A 20,926-nucleotide genomic window follows, 5' to 3' on the forward strand; every position below is an offset into this window, starting at 1 on the left:
TGTTGATCGGTATGAACATGCGCAACAAGGATCTCTTTTCCAACTTTGGAAAACTTTCCTGACTTTTAGATGATTCACTTTCATCAAGGAGAGCAGTGAATCAAGTGCAACAAATCAAGTTATATATAAAAATATTTTATTTTTACAATTAATTATGAGACACTTTGAACTTTAGTAGATGAATCGTTTAGGAGATAGCCAAATATCACAAGTTGAGAGAACACGTCCAGGATGTTGGGAAGGAGCAGGAGTGCCGCTCTTATCTCCTAAACTATTTCCATTTGGTCCTAAAATGTACCAGTTCCTTGTAATATTGTGGCAAATACCCAGGTGAACATCACTGCCCAAATTCAATCTCTGCCTAATGTACATTAGTAGCTGCTTGTGTGAAGCCAGTTATCTGCCAGGGATCCTTGTCATTCACAACTAGTGCTGACCAGATAAGGACTATAAAGCAAAGTAGTAGTAAACTAGTTGCAAAGCTAGTCTGTCAAACTTCAGCACTACAAAAAGATATGATGTTAGCAAGTGAAAGGTAATATAAGATAAGTAACATCTATAGAAAATAATGTGATTATTTCACCTAATTTAAAAAAAGTTTTTTACTGATTGTAAGCATTTGTTTGTTTCACCTGTTTGCCAGTAAAATGAAAAACATTATTTTAAGCTTTAAAAAGAACAAAATGTCTAGAGATGTTTAATAAGCTTATATTTGATTGAATGTAATCTCATAGGTAATTTAAATAAATCTGACTATATTCTAGCTATTTTTAATTTCTAAGATATCTGCAATGAGTTCAGCATTTGACCAATCTTTATATACTGTTGAGATTAGTTAATGGTGCATGAAATGTGAATTGATTTATAAATGCATGTTCCAGCCCAAAATAGACCCATCACTATAGGGCATTTAAAATCGACTTGCTCTAGAAAAAGTGCTTAATAAATAGACATCAGCAGAATTCTGGTCAGTGTTAAATTCAGTATTCTTTTAAACGGTTAACAAAGTCCTAACACTAATGTAAAATGTTCATTGTACAATTAGTTGTCACAGTGCTGACTATTCCATTTTTAACACAAACAACCTTCTCGTATGAGCTTCAGGATACAATAAAGAAGCTACGAGGTGAAAATGCATACTTGCATCATCGACTGGAAAACCTCACCCAAGCATTGCATGAGCTGAGAAAACTCCTGGATCACTCAAAAGGTGAGCACCGTTCGTCCTTAAAATAACCGTTATTGCTCTCCTATTCATATACTCTTGAAACTATAAGGAACTTGCACAAATGAAAATAATGTAATGACATTTTCTCATATTGTTGACTAGGTGACTAATAAGAATTAGATAAATCTGATGTTTTATTCTGTTGCTGTTGCTTTCAGGTCATGAATTTTCAGAGCCCAGTGTAAATCATGACAGTGATCAGTTACATGCCTGGAATGAGTGGATTCATAATGGTAAAAAAAAAAAATTTTAAATAATGATTTTGCCTTATTTCTAAGAAATTATTAAATCCTCTAATGTACACCTGAATAAACACTGGCTAAAGCACATTTTGTGTTGCATTTTCTTTCATATTTATCTCACTAAATCTCACCTCTGATAAAATCTTGCATAATGTTTTTACAGGTATTAGTGCTGAAACACATCACCTGATTGAGCAAGCATTCTGTTTGTCTGATCATGATTTGGCCAGTGCAATCCATCCAGCATATGCCCTTATTCTTATGTTCTGCACGATTGTGTGTAATTTCTTGTTGTTCTAGCTGTGTAACATGAATGTATAACATCAATTGCATTTAAATGGGTAAATACAACATTTTTTGAAGTTCAATAAAATAAATCTGTTATTGGCAGTGTAAAAGTACAGATACAATAAGTAAGTGCTCCCTTTAAACTTTTATTTGAGTAAAAGTACAACAGTATTTGTCTTTAAAATGTACTTAAGTATCCAAGTACTATAATTTATTATGGCTATAATGTCTTATATAATGTTTTATCTTGCTAAATCAACTCAGTTTATGTGAAAATACTCTGTTACTCTTAACACACCAATCTATTACATCTATTACATCTATTAATCGTCGACTTACGACCATGATTGGTTCCGACAGACCGGTCGTAACACGATTCGGTCGTAAGGAGAGTAGGCTATATGTACAGTACTGTGAAATGATGTTATAAAAATCTTTAAGTAGTTTTTTTATCATAATTTTCTTTCATTATTGTTATATTGTATATCATCATTTTCTTTGTTCATTTTATGCTATTTGTATCATATCTACACCATTTTGTTTCTTATTTTTACATTCGTCAGGTTTGTTACTGCGAGTAACTATGGATGTGCCGTGGCTAGCGATTGTGGTTGTAAAGTCAAATGGTCTTAAGTTGCATAGGTCGTAAGTCGACGACTACCTGTTATAGAATGGTATTAATGAGTCAAACACTTATTGATATCTATTAAAATTTTCATGAGCACTAAATCTTCTTTTCTACCACTTCAAAACAATCGCACAAATAAGGCCATGGGTGCTGTGTCAAGTTAGAGTTAGAGTCAGAGTTAGAGTTAGAGTTTCTTTCATTATTTATTCCTCTCAAAATGTTCTGTGTGATGTTGAACTGATGCTGAACTGTATGTTTGTGCTAAGTAGATACCACCAATGGAGGTTCTAGCTTGAATGACACCTTGGGTGATCCACACCATGACCCAACAACTCCCCTATTGATTAATTTTAGCTTTAAGAAGCTCCTCTTTGATTCAGCCACTGTCACTGGAACAGTAAAACATATTCTCAAAGCAGTCAACAATACATTTCTGACATCTTGCTTTTATATATAAATATCACCCTAAATGCATTTATTGTACAATTTTATACATGTCATTATGCACAATTTTTTGAAACTCTCAGAGCCAAGAACCATAAACTCTTTGGCTAATTGTAGCCATAAGATACATACAACATCTATATCCTTATAATATACCTGTGTATCTTTTAAATGAACCTTTTAAGCTGCACTGGAGATTCCCCTTAATGAACTCAATTTAGCACCTATTCAGTACAATCACAGAAAACCTTTATGACCTTTATCACCTCAATTAAAGGTAACCAAATCAATAAGTACTAGTTTAACTGCTAGTTAGGTTGTAATTGTTTTGTTGCTACACACATTATGATAAACTGCATGCTATAAATTACAATGTTATGCACCTGAATTTGGCTCCTGAGGGTTTAGACCTTTTTTGTCACCCATAATGGGTGCACACCTTTCGAGTCCCGACCAGATTTATTGCCTGCAACATGATATAATAATGGACGCGACTGTGCAAATGGTCGATTTATTTTTGGCGTGGACGCCCTGTGCCGCCTAACCGGCAAGATGCCTTCCTGGGCGGCTGCCCATGTCGCCTCTGCCTAAATCCACCACTGCCAAGCGGCAATCAAAACAAATTTTAAAATAGCATGCGCTCTACCCTGATTGGTGGCTTGCTGTGTGACTGAAGGTTTTATCCACTTAAAGAAAAAGGAACGGCTGATTTTGCTAAATGTAGTTGAGTTAAAAGTAAGATATTTGACTTTGAAATGTAGTGAAGTTAAAGTAAAAATCTCCCCAAACTGAAATACTTGAGTAAAGTGCAAATACGTTTAAAAACTACAGTACAGTACAGTACAGTACAGTACAGTACAGTACAGTACAGTACAGTAACGAATTACATTACTTTGTTACTGTCCACCACTGGATATTTAGCTTGATGTAAAGGTATATTACAGGTATACAGGATGTATAGGTATTATTATTGTTATTTTGTGTGTGGTTTCATGATTGTGGCAACATTCTCCCCTTATAACTCCTTAACAAATGTAACATGCCATAAAATAGCATTGTATTTAAGAAATAAAATGCTTTGAAATGTGCAGTCATTCCAAAAATTGTGTTTATAATTTTTTTTTTTGCTTTGCTTTATTAAAATAAATAATATCTAATGTAATGTGATGACAGCATTTGGTTAATTAAAAAAAATAATGTTAAAAAAAACATTTAGCAATTTGGGTGACAGGGTTGTACTTACAAACTGATCTTGTCAGTCAATATCATAATAGAAGATTTAAAAGTATTAGAAAATGTACTTTGTTCTTCTAATGAGCTTTAGAAAATTTGCGTGATGCAACCTACTGTTATGGAATATTCCAAATGTCTCATAGGGGTGAAAGTGTATATAATAGAATGAAAATAATGTGTGTTATAGGATTGAGTGAATGTTGTGGGACATGAAAGTATACATATTTATAAACCTTTAATGAATGACTCATGTAAAACATGTTTTATCACATGTTTGATAAAGTTTTTAATAGAATATTTTAGGATAACGTGTAGGTTGTGGTTGTAGACACTATAATAGATGTTTAAAATGATATTTACATTTACCAAATATATTTCAGTGGTGCACAAGTGAAATCCAAATAGTGAACTAACCCATGTCATTGTATAACATGTGCATTTGTAATACAAAGCAAGAAAATTTAGCATAGTCATCAGAATCAGTATGTCTATGTGCTCTGTGGTCTTGGAAATAAAGCAAACAAGCATGTGGGAAATACTTGACCTGTAAGCAGATTGTCAGGCTTCAGCATTTCACCTTTAAAACCTAAAACTAAGAAAGTCAGACGTGAAAAACAGACATTGGGTTGTGTTTAGGTGTATATGAAATGATTCCTTACTTCACTCCAGATCTGTTTCTGTGTTTTCAGTGCCCAGTGTAGCACCTGTATATTTTCTGATTCATAAATAAAGTGTTACCTTTGTGATTCCCATGTTTTTCTTTGTCCTGTATCTGTCCTGTCCTATATCTACACATGTAGAGGTGTGAGCATCTGACAGATAATTATCACAGCAACATAAAATAGCACTGAATAATTTCTCTTTGGATGAGTTTGTGTGTTTGATGTTCCACAGTGCGAACATCACATTAGCTGGCAGAATTGGTCTTTGTTTAGTTAATTAAAATTGCAGTCTTTGCATAGATTAGAAATCGGTCTATTTAATTTACATTTGATTGTGCTGAATTGGTAGGGCGAAAGAAATCAATTTACATTTGCAAAGAATTTTGCTGGCAGAATGAAAAAAAACAAAAAAAACAAGCATGATGGCTGATCTTGTTCTTATTTTGTTAATGCCATACTGCAGATATGCAGTGGGGTTTTTTGTCTTTAAAATGCAAGACCACACATATGTTGTATAGCATTAACCTGTATATGCTTTTATTATCTTAACAAGATAAAAAAAAAAGCATGTTTTGAGTGTGTCTGATTTTGCATTAGAGGGTACGAAGTGTGGTCTCCACGGTGAAAACCAGAGTCTGGTGTGACTAGCATGGTTATAGGCTTTTGGCTGATTTTCAGAATGTGCATTAGCTTTGAAAAAAAGTAAAAATTTGTGCCTTTAATAATCCAAATTTCATTTAAGAAAAGTTATTACTTGAGCCTGTCTTTCAATCAATGATACTTGGAGGCCACTCTGTGCAGCTGAGTAACACAGGAGGTTTAAGGATGGATTCAGACTTCATGTCAACAGTCTGTTACACTGACGCAGGACTACAGTTTGCATTTGATTATCATCATATTTCGCTGTAATAAATGAACATCCTGTGCCACCCAGATGAGAATGGGTTCACTTTTGAGTCTGCTTCCTCTCAAGGTTTCTACCTTATGCCATCTCAGGCTCGCTCATTATTAACAAACTTGCACTCATAAAGAACAATCTTAATGATTCTTTCTTCTACATTATCTGTGTAAAGCTGCTTTGAGAAAATGTTGATTTTTAAAAGCGCTATACAAATAAAAACGAATTGATCTGAATTTAACTTGTGTGCCACTGCTGGAAATGCTACAGATACATAGTTTTATTATTTGCTAATTTGCATATTTGTCAAAGTTACTGAACGATTCTTTGTAATAGAGGCCCCTCTTTAAGATACTTTGAACTAAATCTATCTTGAATGAAACTTTGACTATGTATCATACCACTTGCATTCACTCTGTGTTACTTGCAAGTAAATGGCAGGTTTTATTTGTGGACTTGTGTTGTTGTGTGCAGTGTGGAAATAAGGCTTGAATACATGCATGAGGGCCGCTTTAGTGCTCTCATATTATTCCAAGCCTTTTGAGCGTCTCTAGGCTGTGACATGAACACGTTCCGCTTGTGTTTGTGTGCGTGTGCGTGTGAGTGTGCGTGTGCGTGCACCCGCCCGATGAGACGTAACCCTGGGCACTCGAAGAGGAGGGTGAATGCAAAACAAGCTTGCAGAGATGCTGCACTGAAACTGAACACTTTCTCATTTATAGGTAAGTACTCTTTATCTAGTGTTATTTCCTTTTTATCTAATATTTCTAACACTGTATGTAAAGTTGCAGATTATTTCTGCAGTGTATTTATTGTGATCTTTGCAATCTTTTTTTTTTTAATTGTTTAAATATCTATCTATCTATCTATCTATCTATCTATCTATCTATCTATCTATCTATCTATCTATCTATCTATCTACAGAAAGAAAAAAGAATGAATATATATATATATATATATATATATATATATATATATATATATATATATATATATATATATATATATATATATATATATATATATAAAATATTAAATAATAATAATAATAATAATAATTATTATTATTATTATTATTATTATTATTATTATTATTATTATCATCATCATCAATTTTATTTACTTTTTTTTTTTTTTTTTTTTTTTTTACTTTTTGTCCCAGTTGTCAGGGATGTCATGTGTTTGTTATTGTGAAAACTTATATCTAGTTATATCATCTCATAGCATCAGAATGCATATGTAAATAAATAGTAATTTAAACCGTCATTATAAAATGTTTTGCTAAATTGGACAAATTCTAAAACATTTCTTGAAATAACAACAAATTTAAAGGCCATGAGTCTTGTCATGATCTGTAGTCAATTAAAGAGGTTTCAAAAATTCTATGAAGAGCTCGCTGACATAGAGTTTGTTCATTGCTGGAACGCTTGAAGCTAAAAGATATGTGAAAGTAAAATTTTAATTCGTAAATTAAATGTCAAAATCAGGTAATTCTTATGAATATCATATTGCTTTGCACTGTGCACCAACTGCAGAACTGTGTGCATCTTTCTATTTGTAAATATGCACATACCCTGCACCACTCTAGTACAAAGCAAATGCTAATATATCCCTCAATTATCGAGATACTATAAATAAGAGACTACAAATGGTGGCTATGAATCTGATCTGCTCCCATTAGTAGTATTAGCTTAATGTAGAGTACTGGTAGTCATAGTAATAGCACTTATTAAACACTTGTTATTCTTTTTTTTTGTTTATAAAACCACAATAAAGCAAATCCATCTGTTACTATTGATGGGTAACAAAGCAACAAAACATCCGCACTGGTAAAATTTATGTTTATTTTGCCATGGTTTGGGTCAATTTATCCTCATAAACAAAATCACAAAAAATGACCCAAAGGATCAGTCCAGTTAAACAGGATTGAGGTTTTGTACTAAGTTGAAGATAATAATCAAAGCTGCATTGCAACTTTTATAGCCTGTCAAGATATATTCTTTCCAAATGAAAGCTGTTTAAGCCTGTTTTCCTGCATAACTAAATACTTTATTATCATAGATACATTTTTATAAAAAATAAAATGGGGAAAATATGTGCTCTTCTAACAAACACCCTGGCAATATCAAATACATCACAAACCTTTACAAAAACTTTCTCAAATTAAATAATAAAAATTACAAACACTAAACAGGAATTTGTGATTATGGAGCTGATTAGTAATTCTTATCATCTTATATCATGATGAGAGCTATTTTTCTAATAATAATTTTTCTGGAGAATGCTGTGAGACTATATAGCACTCATTATCCTTCATTTGGTTTTGCATTTTGACTTGTGCTTTGTGGCTATGGCATTCATTTATCATTTTGTTTTTTGACACCATCTCCTATAGTATTCACATCCTGTTGGCTGAAGTTGTTCTCTGTTTTCCATTTTCACTGCCATAATCCAGTCCCTTTGTCTACCACAAGTTCCCTTGTCTTCTGTGTTATATTTTAATGTACAATACTAAGAGAATATTAAGCCAAGCGAAGCCTGTTCACACGTTATTTACCCTTGTGGTTATGTAACACCCACCATCTGTCTGACTAACAGGCATATGCGTTCAGGCATGATGGGTTTCCTGTTTTTTCACCTCTGGTCAGGTCTTAACTGCATTATCAGCTCATGGTTGTTGTTGTTGTTGTTGTTGTTGTTGTTGTTGTTTTTTTTGTAAATTTCTTGGCATCTGCTAATTAGCAGTAGTAGGGCTAAAGCTATGTAAACATATACAGTGATTATAACTGCAAGTCACCAGTACAGGAACTGTGACTGGATGAGATACTCCAGGATCCAGGATTATTTCAGGCTGAGCATTTCAGACACAAAGTAGTACCAAGTCAACAAATAATTATTAATAGTGTGCTTTTTGCCATGTCACACATTTATTTTTCCAGAATCTAATCAATGGACAATTGCTAGCTACTGTCTTTTTTATTTTCTCCCATTTTTTTGGCACTATAGTATGGTGACAGGAGATGGGTCACAATGCATTTTACCATCTTTATTTCCATTGGTAATTCCTGAAAAGTTACACCATATTTGCATAAAGGTATTAACTTTTTGTTAAAGTTAATATTGTTGATTTATTGGACACACTCACATCTAATCTTAAAACATGGAATACTCGTTTGCTTTGTGACTGCAAGCTGCTGTGTGAGTGAACACCCCTTAAGATAAGATAAGATAAGATAAGATAAGATAAGATAAGATAAGATAAGATAAGATCATAGAAATGTGCAAATATATTAAAAAAGAGACGTAGTAAAAGTATATACATTGCAGTGCATAAATACAAAAGAAAATGAGACCTCCAATAAGTAGTTACGCTTCCAAACATATTGCACATAAGTAATATTGCACATACATGGGTAATATTGTACACCTTTAAATTAGTGTTATTGTACATTTTTGGTAACTGGTTCACTTGGAACAGCTCTGATTGTAAAGTCTAATAGCAGCAGGGAGAAAAGACCTTCTGTATCGCTTCTTTAGACACTTAGGATGTAACAGTCAGTCACTGAAGGAGGCTGCAAATAAGGTCTAATTGGTATCCCCGACTGTATCTTGCACTGCTGGCTAGGGTGGAGCTGCTAACACAATGACATTCTTTCAGTCACAATTAATTTTCCCTGACAGTCAATTTGTTCCTTTTTCTTTTCTCTGTACAGTGTCCACGACATCTTCTGCTGGGATTTTAACTACAGTATGTGCAGAACTCACCACTTGCAACTCATTTGCAGTGAATTGCACTGACATGTTAATGCTGACTGGGCATGCTGAGTTTACAAACTTAACACTCTAAACAGTTGAACAATGGAAGCTACAAGTATTGCATAAATGCTTACCAGACAAAATATTAAGCCAAGATATCTTTAATCACTCATCCCTCATTAGACGGATCATTCAGTATTCCAAGCACTTACGTACATCAAGTTTCTTTAAGTGATCTGATGGCAGTATACAAAAGCCCCTTCTGGTGTAATACTCAAAAAACTATTGAAAAAAATACTCAGTATGAACAAATTCAATTGTCAAAGTAAATATACCCTATTGAATACGCTGCAATTGAAATTGGCATAGTAAGCCTTTTCCTGAATGCTAAATGATATTTGTAAAAAGAGAGTTTAATTATAACATTAATGAACTGATGGCAGCCTTCATTTAATGTGGTGTTGTGAAGCCAAAGCAAACACACACCCCCAGCTCTTAGTGTTAAGTCCCATTAGCTCACCCACCCGCTGTCTCTGCTTCACGCCCGATGAGTCATGGTTTTCAAGTACTCATTCATGACACTGCAGTCAACCATTACAGAGCTAAGCACTTGCCACATACTGAGTGACTGCAAAACATAAATGAATGTGATAGAGCATAGTCAGGTAGAAGTACTGTTGTAAAGTAATCATCATAATTTACATTCTTGGAAGAAAATTGCGTAATTAGCTACAAACATTTCATAGTTACAGACAATGGTGTATGATGGCATTCTTCTTTGTAACATAATATTTTTTGGGGTATATGTCATGAAGTGTTAAGAGAATTGCAAACAATATTAAAGAACAAAAATGTCACTTTGCAAAATTAAAGCTTCTAATGTAAAAATAATAAATAGCCCCGATGTGCACTTGATCACGGCCATTGTTTTTTTAACATAAATCATGCAGAAATAAATATCTCTAATTACTGTATTAGAATAAAATATATATGTCTGGAATTTGTGAAGCTACTGTATACAAATGGTTTTGCTATTGTACATAAACATTGTACTGCTTTGATCTTGCATATAAACATGCTGAATGATGTTTTACAAAAAAAGCCTTGATTGATGGATCTATGGAGGATAGATGTGTGACTGGATGGACCAAAGCATTTTAACATATAGATATTTTTTATGAATTAATCAAACCACGACCTCATATTTTATCCCTTCCGTGATTTTATTTTATAAATTTTTTTTGTAGTATGAGGGACGCGTCTGCTCTAGCACTGGTCGAATTAGGTAATCATTAAAGTCTATGAGCACCTTACATGGGCACACAGTTATGAAAGCCCACACGATCAGACAACAAGCGTTTCTTAACAGGCTCGCTAACTGATCCTCTGGGTACAAAGCAGGCCTGTTCTTTTCATGTCACAATCGGTGAGTGGAGGGGCTGCGGCTGCACACATTAAAGTGGCCAGGCCATTGAAGGTACTAAAGAGGCGTGTAGTGTACAAAGCATGGGTTGTGATAATGGTGCATGTAACACATGACCAAAATAGGAATATTTAGTGAGCTAATGTGGAGAGGAAAGGCCAGCTGCTGAGAGTATTCTGTGGGCAGACTTATTGGCTAGTAAGATTAAAATCATGCAAAACCTTCACGATTTCATAGAAGACAGAAGAACATATAATTGCTATATGTTAACAAAACACTTCAAAAAGTTCATAAAAATTATTTTATCTTATTAAAGATCAAACCTTTAAAGCTAAATACACTTTCGAGGATGGATGGATGGATGGATGGATGGATGGATGGATGGATGACTGGATGGATGGATGGATGACTGGATGGATGGATGGATGGATAACTGGATGGATGGATAGATGACTGGATGGATGGATGGATGGATGGATGGATGGATGGATGGATGGATGGATGGATGGATAATTGAATGGATAGATAGATAGATAGATAGATAGATAGATAGATAGATAGATAGATAGATAGATAGATAGATAGATAGATAGATAGATAGATAGATAGATAGATAGATAGATAGATAGATAGATAGATAGATACATAGATACATACATACATACATACATACATAATTCCACAAGTTAAATGCTAATTAATTAATACAAGATGTAATTTCTTCCCCAGAGTACAGATACAGCTATCCGGATAATGAGCTATGCTATGGATAAGTGCGTACAAGTGAAAAGTACAGAGGGAGAAGGTTAGCATGTTGTCTCCTCTCCACACCTCGGGCCAGATGATCTGCTCGGTCTGGCTGGTCCTTTTTTTCTATTCTTTCAGCATCACCCCATCTCAAACTGAACTAGGTTTGTATGTTGTAAACTACAAGATAATATATTAAATATATACTAACAAACGTACCTTGTCCAAATAAATATTTTGCAGAATTATTCTGACATGCCAGGCATCTAGTAAGCATATTTAGTGTGCTTAATTTTTTATAGATGCTCAGTCCATCTCTGCCTCATTCCACCTGTCACTGGATTATGTAATTTCATCCTGAAAAAAAGCTCAATATTTTTGATCAAATCAAATGTAGAACCTTGGATTCTGGATTATTTTAAGGAGTGGACCCGTTTGCACAGCTGCCATTGTATTTTTAGACATTTTGATAGCATTTGCAATAATATGGCCCTGATAGCACAATGTGTCTTATGCTAATTTTGCATTTGTTTGCCAAAATGTGGTGTTGCTCAGACAGTAACCTAGCAACAGCACACTTCAGAATACCTGTTTCCTCAAGGTGGCATGTGTGTTCACTTGGAGATTACCCTTTAAAAAATATGTTTAATATTTAGATTGTAAAATATACTTTTCAAATAATTTCTGAGAAATTACAAAAAAGGAAACCCATTTCTATAGTATGACTGACTTTAATTCTACTGAATTAATTGGAATTAATTTGGAATTAAGTGTGCAGTTAACACTAACTGCACGCCAGGCCTCCTCACCGTATATCAGTTCCTGACTTTACTAACACACTTGTGAGCACAAATCTCCTCAAGCCCACACCAAATTCTAGTGGAACATCTTAGAAGAAAATTAAAATGGGATTTTCAAAAATCACATGCGAATTTTATTAAATATATATGTATATAACGTATGTAAAATTTCTACAACTTTATTTAGGCCTGACATACATGCGAATAAGACAATTTCAGCATTATCTAGTGGCAGAATTTGACCTAGTAAAAGTTTTTTCTAGGCTTGTGGTCACCAACCCTTGGAAACTTTTACTTACTTATGCGTATAAGTATTTGGCCCACAGGCCATAGTTTGGGGACCCATGTTCTACACTGACACACATATATCCGTGCACATATAATCATAAATAAATCACATTAATAGAAAAAAATGCTAATTAATGTATAAGTAATAACTTATTTAACAAACTAATGAATCCCTACCTTTTAATATATTTGACTGATTCTTCCTTTTTTTTTTAGTGTTCTCAATCAAACCGAAAGATGTTGTAGGGGCTATGAACAGGCCGCTGATGCTGCACTGTGCAGTGTATGACATAAGCCCACAGACAGAGCTATCGGTGAAGTGGGAAAAAGAAAATGGAGCATTGTCAGCTGGAGTTCATCAGTTGGCCAATGGCTCTCTATTTATTTCTTCACTCATAGAGGAAAACCTAGGAGGATACATTTGCAGTGCAAGGAAGGGAAGCAAACAGATCAGAAGTTATCTCACAGTCAGCCAAGCATGTATGTATCATCAACATGCAGTCGATCCTGACAGAGTTATTTTCAAGGGGTTTGGACTATAGGGCTTGCAGAAGAACATTTCATTTATTTACAGTTTGCCATAAATGATGTCAGTAGAAACACAGATTTCATCCATGTTATTAAAATCATGTTTAGTAGGTAGAGCGAGGTATAAAGAGTACTTGAAAAATCATACTTACTTTTAAAAAAAAAGTTAAAAGTTCCAATGTGACTTGAGTAAAAGTCTTAGAGTACTTAAAAAACAGTAATACAATAGTATTTTACTTATATTAAACATAGGCACTAGTCCTCAACACCAAGACACATGTAAGTGAAAAGCCAAAAAACAGTTGATTTGTGAGGTTTTATTTCATAGGATACAAATTGAAGTATACACCTCGGCACTGCATTAAGCAAAGTCAACACAACAGCCTCTTCAAAATGCCAGAATGAAACAAAGATCAAACAATTTGATCAAAAAACAAAAACAAAGTTGTAAAGCAATCTTTCGAAAAGGGCTCTTCAATTAACAAATAACATTATGGCATCATGTCACAAAGTAAAAAGAACCATTAGTTTTTAATGGACAAATAAAATAGCAATGACAATATTGACTCTCTGCAGAATAAATAAACTACAGCAGAAAAAGCCGCCATGCAAAATGTAACGGTCATTGTCTATTAAAATATAGTGAAGTAAAAAGTACATATATATGAAATTATAAATGTAGTTGAGCAGAGAGTGAAAGTTGCTTATTTCTTTAAAACTCAGTAAAATTCAAAAGTATCCAAAAAATTACTTAAGTAAAGTAAGTAAGTACATTTACTCAAATACTTTACACCACTGCTGTATATCTCTGTCTATAGAATATGTTGTCAGTCTGTGCAATTATTCTGGCTCTATGAAACATTTTCAACTGTAAATCTATGTCTCTGCCAATATATCTCCAACTGAGATTTGGTTTTATGTCTCCTGCAGATCTGGAAAATGTGTTTTTCAGTCCGCAGTCTCAAAATGTAATTAAAGGTCAGGACGTGTTTTTTCAGTGTGTGTCAGGGGACAGCGCTCCATCTGCTCACATATTGTGGCTGAAAAACAGCCACACTTTTACAAGAGGAACTCAGATACAGGTACTGCAAGCAAGCAAACAAACAAACAAACAAACACATTGTAATCGTATGAAGGTTTTGATTTTCCACGTTCAAAATTGCAATTCATTCTCAGTCCATTAGATGTCACTATAGGGGTTTATTACATGGTCACAAAACTATCATAAAGATTTTGCAACTATGCTTGTGAGCCAGCATTGTAAAAAGATATATTTGGATATATTTGTGCTGGTTAGAATATGAGTAAAAAAAATCAATTTATTTTATTTAAGGGACTAATGATTCTGCAAAAACATTTACCAAAATCTGTTCCTCAAAAAGTTATCTTCAGGGCTGTAACGTCTGATTTATTTTATAGGGTCAGTATGGAGGGGGAAGTCAGAAAAAAACATCAGGCACTCTGCACCTGACCAACGTCTCTAAGTCAGACCAAGGCCATTATGTCTGTGTTACCCACAATCCTTTGCTTAACATAAGCAAAAAAAGTGGCACAGCCACATTAAAAGTCAGTGGTATGTGATCATTTGCACGTAACAGTTTACAAAACCATTGCTTCTTTTTTGTGGAATTTTTGTTTAAACATGTTGCTTCAGATGTTTTCACTTTTTACTTTCGTTTTTAAATATTTTTACTTGCAGGACTAAGCATGAGTCTTGAGATTATACAGGGTCCTGAAAATATCACAGTTGCTGTGGAAATGAAGGCGATCCTCCACTGTGTAGTCCAGGGTTTCCCTACTCCCAAAGTGCAGTGGATCAAAGAGGACCTACTGTTACCCAATACGTCACGATGGGACCTACGTGATCATGGACAACTTCTTGTTTTTGAGTGACATTATCATTTCTTATGAAAATGAAAAATTTGCATATCAGTTTATTCCATAAAACATTATTCAAAGTGTTTTCATTGAGACGCATGGGACATTTGATTGTGTCATGCTTATATAAAAGTAACAAATGGACCAATTCAGTTCTATATATCCCACAGAAGAGTTTTGCCAGAAGATGAAGGCTTCTATTACTGTGAGGCTAACAATGGCAAGGAGAGACTCAGATCACAGCCAGCTTACCTCCTTCCTGCAGGTACCCTCATGTCATCTTCTGAAGAATTTATGCATGCCTACAAACCATGTAAAAATAAGTGCCCGCTGTAGTACACCAAATAAATAGAGTGTCGTAAGGGCAGGTAACTGAAAGCTGGTTCTTGTAAAATGGCTGTTTAAATCTTAGCCGTGATGCCATTGTTGGCCAATAAGGCAATAAGTACATATTAAATTAAGATTTCTGTGCTCTTGATGTGGTTTCAGATCAGAATAGGTAAATAAGTGGGTAAGAAAATAAAACTTCCGATGAACCATCGATAGAAATTGGCAAATCACAACACTACTGGGAATTCTCTACTTTCATCTTGGTCTCATGTTTACAAAAAAGAGTAGATGGATGTGAAGCACATTACTATGAACTATTCTAATAGAATTTGCAGTCATCCATGTATCTATGGTCATGTTTTTTAAAGCTATTTGAATATACAAAGATTAAAAATAACAAATGAGTAAAATTAGGGGACAAAATCCAAAGGAGCATGAACAAAAAACCTGGAAAAAAAGCGCAAGAGCCAAACTGCGGACACAACCAAAGTATGCAAATAACCAGAAAGTAAGCTAGTATTCAAGTAGTATAATGAATTGTTGTCAGGTGAGAATTAAACTCAATCAAGTACACATCCTAACCATTTTTGTTGTTATATTTCTTTCTCCTGCATAGTGATGAACTGGAACTTTGTCCTCCAGTCTGTCAATAAAACAGTGAGGAAGGGTGACTCGGTGACACTGTTCTGCAGACCTCCACATAGCCGACCCCCTGCTCAAGTGTCCTGGTTTAGAAACAACCGGATTCTCTGGTCCAGGTCACACATCTCAACCCAGCCTAATGGAGATCTACTATTTCACAGGTGCTTTTAAACTTTGTTTTGGACCAGAGTTTACTTAAGTTAGTAGCTTTAATAATGTATGCTGTAAAACTTTTTATTTTTCAGTGTGCAAGAGACAGACAGGGGATCTTATTTTTGTCGGGCTTCAAATTCCTTCCTGCAAAGGGCTATAACGTCCAAAAAAATCTTCTTGGATGTTCTAGGTATGGTATATTCTACCTCTTATAATGAGTGTACTCGTTATATATTGTTTCAGTACATAAAAGGTTGTATACGGATGAGTGCACCTATATTTAAATTATTATATATTCAGTACTTTTTAAAGATAGACTGGAAAACAGAAGCATATGTGCCATTTTTTATTCATAAACCAAAGGAAGCGCAAAACATTTCACTTTAATGTAACTATTTGCAAAAGGTAATAGTTTTACCATTGCAGGACTTCTTAGTTTTTGTTTTCAAGCATGATTAGACTTCAGGATTCCTTTTTTACCAACATTTGAAACAGTTTTGAAACATTGTTTTTGGTTTATGTGATTGCTTTGACAGCCCCTCCATCTGTGACTATCTGGCCCCTGGCAGTGATTTCAACAGTCGGAGCAGAGGTAATAATTCAGTGCCAGGTGTCAGGACACCCTGTTCCTTCTATTGACTGGTTAAAACGTGGACAGTCGGTAAAAACAGGAGGCAAAATTACTAAGGGGTATGCATTTGTTCCATGTAAATCAGTTTTTAGGTTACCATGACATGTTTTTTTATATAAGAAGTGTTACAAGTTTTTGTTATAAAGATGCCACTTTACTCACAGGGTGCGAAATGCAACTCTTTACATCTCCTCGGTAAGAAACTACGATGAAGGATTTTACACATGTGCAGCCTCCAATTCTGTGGGACAGGATGAGAAAACAACTACTCTACAAGTAGCTGGTGAATGAGACCTAGACAAAATATTCATATTGTATGTCCATGTAAGGTCATGAGAATTTGTTCCTTAATCATGCTGTACTGTATAAACTTTAAAATGCTTTTTTAGCAAAGCCGGTCATTGTGTTATTTGAGAGATCAGTCAATGTGTCCACGGGAGCTACTGTCATTCTTCCATGTTGGGCTGTTGGAAATCCACCACTGAAGTACAGTTGGCAAAGAAGCGCCCTGCAGACACCTCTATCACTTTCACCACGCATTCGCATTGATGGCAAGTGATTATTTCTTTCTTTCCTCTTCTTCTTCTTCTTCTTCTTCTCTTAGCTGCTCACGCTATGGGCTGCCATAGCAGATTATTCGTCTCCATACCACCCTGTCATCTACATCTGCCTCTTTCAAATAAACCAACTGCATGTCTTCCCTCAACACATCCATTAACCTCCTCCTTGGCCTTCCTTTTTTTCTCCCACCTCAGGATCCCTCTACACGGTCCAGCCTCTCTCACCTTGTCTCCAAAACACCCTATCATACCTCTAATAAACTCAATTGAAATCCTGTGTATCTCCTTTAGAACCCAAAGGATTCTCCAGCTCTGCCTCCTGTCTTTTTGTCAAATTCGTTTTGTTTCTAATTATCTTACATTTTTAATGTGTTGTCTAACATCATGAATGCTTTGGATTTTGAAAGCTTATTTTTCCTGCAGATAATGAGACATTGCACATCTCAAATGTCCACCAGTCAGATGCAGGAGAATATTACTGCACTGCTGAAAACAACATTGGTCATGATAGAAGGACGACCACAATAACCGTTTTCTCTGGTAAAGTAATTTTGTTGCAGACAACATTTTCTTTTGCACTAGACATGCATTTATAAATAATTAAATAACTGTTATAATGCACTAATTGATGTAATTTTCTAACTTGAAGCTGATACTGATGAGGATATATTAACTACAGTGAGTAGTATAAGTATACATAGTATATATAGTGTTGTGATCTCATCCCGTTGTAAAATATGTGTCTTGTTCATATTCATTTACTGTATTTACTGAATTATAATTAATATTATATGTATTATTATTATTATTATTATTATTATTATTATTATTATTATTATACTCAGGCTTTTTGGGGGTTTATTTTTACAAATATTTTAGATCCTAGAAATCAAACCAGAAGAACCTACAAATCCTAATGACTTCAAGAATTTTAAACCCTATAAAGGTAAAAACAAATCCATTCTGTAATCAAGACAGGTACTTTGTGTCTATTGTATTTATTAAAGCATGAGTTTTTCTTCCACTCTCACATTTACAGATACTTATCTGAAAAACTCACCAACAGATTTTACCCCATGGGTTCCTACCCCATTCTCTTCCTATATATCCGTCTCTGACCATGACAGCATTAACAAAGGAGAAAAAGGGAAATACAAAGACCTCTTAAAAACACCAGGACCACAGTCTGTCTTTCCTTACTCCAAACTCTTAGAAACACGAACACAGAAAAGGCATGCACTTGTTACTCCAGCTAATCTAATTACCCAGCGTCCAGATGAGCCAATGTTACACTGGAGCCACATGAAGCCATTGTCATTGTCTTCACCCAGCCAGACATTTAAGCACATTTTATTTCAAGGACCTTCTGACCAGCACACAAGCTCACAGGAAGCTCATGCCTCTACCAGCTCATTGGCTCAGGCCCATGAAATAACCCAGACCTCCGGATTTACATTGTATAATAAGAACAGTATCACCAGCACAACTCCCATGAAGGTCCACCAATACTGGAGTCAGCCTGCTGAACAGGTTACAGCCACCAAGGCATCACAGGCAAATAATACAGAATTAGTTGAAATGTTAAATAAAAACACATCAAAGGCCCCCATGAGGACCACAGACAACAATGCCAGGTAGTACATTATGTGGTAGTAAAACGCTTTTTTACAGCCTTCATTTTTTTCTCCCTGTTTTGAAGATTTTTTTACAATCTGTTATCAGGGAGAAGAGGAAGTCGCAAAGTTGGCTGCCCGTGCTTGAAAAACATGACATTCCAATAGTAGTAGGGGTGGGAGTTTCCTTGGCATTTATTTTCATTACCATGGCTTTCTATTCTCTGTTTCGGAAAAATGACCCTGCAGCTGTAACTACTGGACGAGCAGGTAATAATCTTGAAAATATATAAAACAATTAACAGATGTAAAATTTTGAATCTATTCGATCCTATAAATAACATTTAATTTCTTTATTTATATTGTACCAACCAAATAATGGCACTCTTCACCGAAGCTCGCAGAGGCCTTGGCGCGCCTTGCAGGCACGGTGAACGTCTTGCCGTTGAAAGGACGTACGATAATAAGTGAGTTTGAGTAATACTATAATGCCAGTCTGAATTCATCCTAAACCACCAATCTAAAATCATTTTAAATAGGATTTTTTTAATACATTTGTGTTTGCTGCAGAGCATTTGAGGATGACAACATGGTTGCTGTTATTGAGCAAAGTCCAAACACATCAGAGATACGAGCCCATCCCCCAACTTCCAGTCCATCCACCTTGCTAATGGAGTCATGTTATGGTGACACACAAGAGGAAGGCCAGCCAAGCCAAGACATGCCAGTTATAGTGGAAACACATACAGAGCCTTGTGAGGAGGAGCAGGTCAGTGAAGCTTTGGTTTATAAGTAAGCTTGTCCATCATGGCTGGTGGTGGTGATTTGAGATTTTAGAAGGGCAATTGTTTTTAGCTACAATCACAGTTTAGATTTTTATTCCAGATGATGGTTGAGAAATGTTGTCCAAGTTGTAGATAATTAATTCTATAACTTCTATACCTCAGTTAGAGACCTCGTTTGAGGAAGGAAAAGTCACGCCCTCTCTCCCATCTGACATCCAGCTTCAGTGCACGGAGGACTGGAAGCGCCATGATTTGGGACAGTGTCAAAGGGATGCCCCATCACCACCCCCTTCCAACCCTGTGGGTACACAGGAAGAGGGTCTCCGCTCTTCTCTGACCCTGCAGACAAGCGATTCGTCCACCACTCCAGTACACCACAGTATCAGCCTTTCCCATGCCTCCTGTCCCCTCATGTTATCCCACTGTGTCACCCTTGGCCTGACCTCTGTGGCTGTTGATGTGCATTTCTACCCCTCAACCACGACGCAGTATGGGCCTCTGAGACCTCAGAGCAATTCTCGGCATGAGCACGATCAAAGTGCTCTGTCTAAGCATCATAGCAAATAAAGCAAACAAAACAAAACAAAAAAAAAAACATGTCTCAATCAGTTTTAAATTATCAAGGTTTCTTTTTTGTCTGATTTATAAGGTGCTGTTGGTTTGGGTGTTATTTATTTATTTTTTTTAGCTTTTTTTTATGTTCTACTTTTTGGGCTATGATATGTGTATATAATGAATTCTTTATAGATACTAAAATAAACTGTCAAATGCTACAAATATTTTGTTACTTAAAAAAAAAGCTGTTTATATGTGTGTGTGCTATAGGAATGGCAAATAAAATGAATTCATGATGTTTAATACATTTTTATTAATTTTATTGTACTTAATAGAATAGTAATAAATATTTCAGAGATGAATTGCCTCAAAAGCTAGCTGCAATTGTGTGCAGTGATACAGTAAAAAATGAATGATTTAGCAGTAAGAGGTTTTTAGTACAAATCAACATGACTGTTACATTTACATTACCAAAGGCTGTGCTACCTTACAACTGAACAAATCTGCTTTGTGTTAATATCAGTATTACAGTGGAAATATTATGGAAATTCATAGATTATTGTGGTTTCCTTTTGAAATATTACGTTTAATAAAAGTCTATGCTGATGTTGTAT

General features: G+C 35.0%; 1 protein-coding gene across 1 annotated transcript; it reads left to right on the plus strand.

The window, feature by feature from the left end:
• The first annotated feature begins 618 nt into the window (after nt 1-618).
• On the plus strand, nt 619-20,923 carry LOC310718689 (cell adhesion molecule DSCAML1). Its single transcript, XM_083527615.1, has 22 exons — nt 619-1,210; nt 1,387-1,461; nt 6,228-6,345; nt 11,532-11,713; nt 12,854-13,117; nt 14,096-14,247; nt 14,585-14,738; nt 14,865-15,054; nt 15,214-15,308; nt 15,990-16,176; nt 16,261-16,358; nt 16,705-16,858; nt 16,964-17,082; nt 17,189-17,350; nt 17,783-17,899; nt 18,009-18,037; nt 18,239-18,305; nt 18,399-18,993; nt 19,082-19,242; nt 19,370-19,439; nt 19,543-19,741; nt 19,920-20,923. The coding sequence occupies exons 4-22, from the start codon at nt 11,614-11,616 to the stop codon at nt 20,322-20,324; spliced, it is 3,318 nt and encodes a 1,105-aa protein (XP_083383741.1). The 5' UTR covers nt 619-1,210; nt 1,387-1,461; nt 6,228-6,345; nt 11,532-11,613; the 3' UTR covers nt 20,325-20,923.
• Nucleotides 20,924-20,926: the final 3 nt, after the last annotated feature.

Source organism: Silurus aristotelis (genome assembly GCF_946808225.1).
Source record: "Silurus aristotelis genome assembly, chromosome: 23".
Taxonomy (NCBI): Eukaryota; Metazoa; Chordata; class Actinopteri; order Siluriformes; family Siluridae; genus Silurus; species Silurus aristotelis.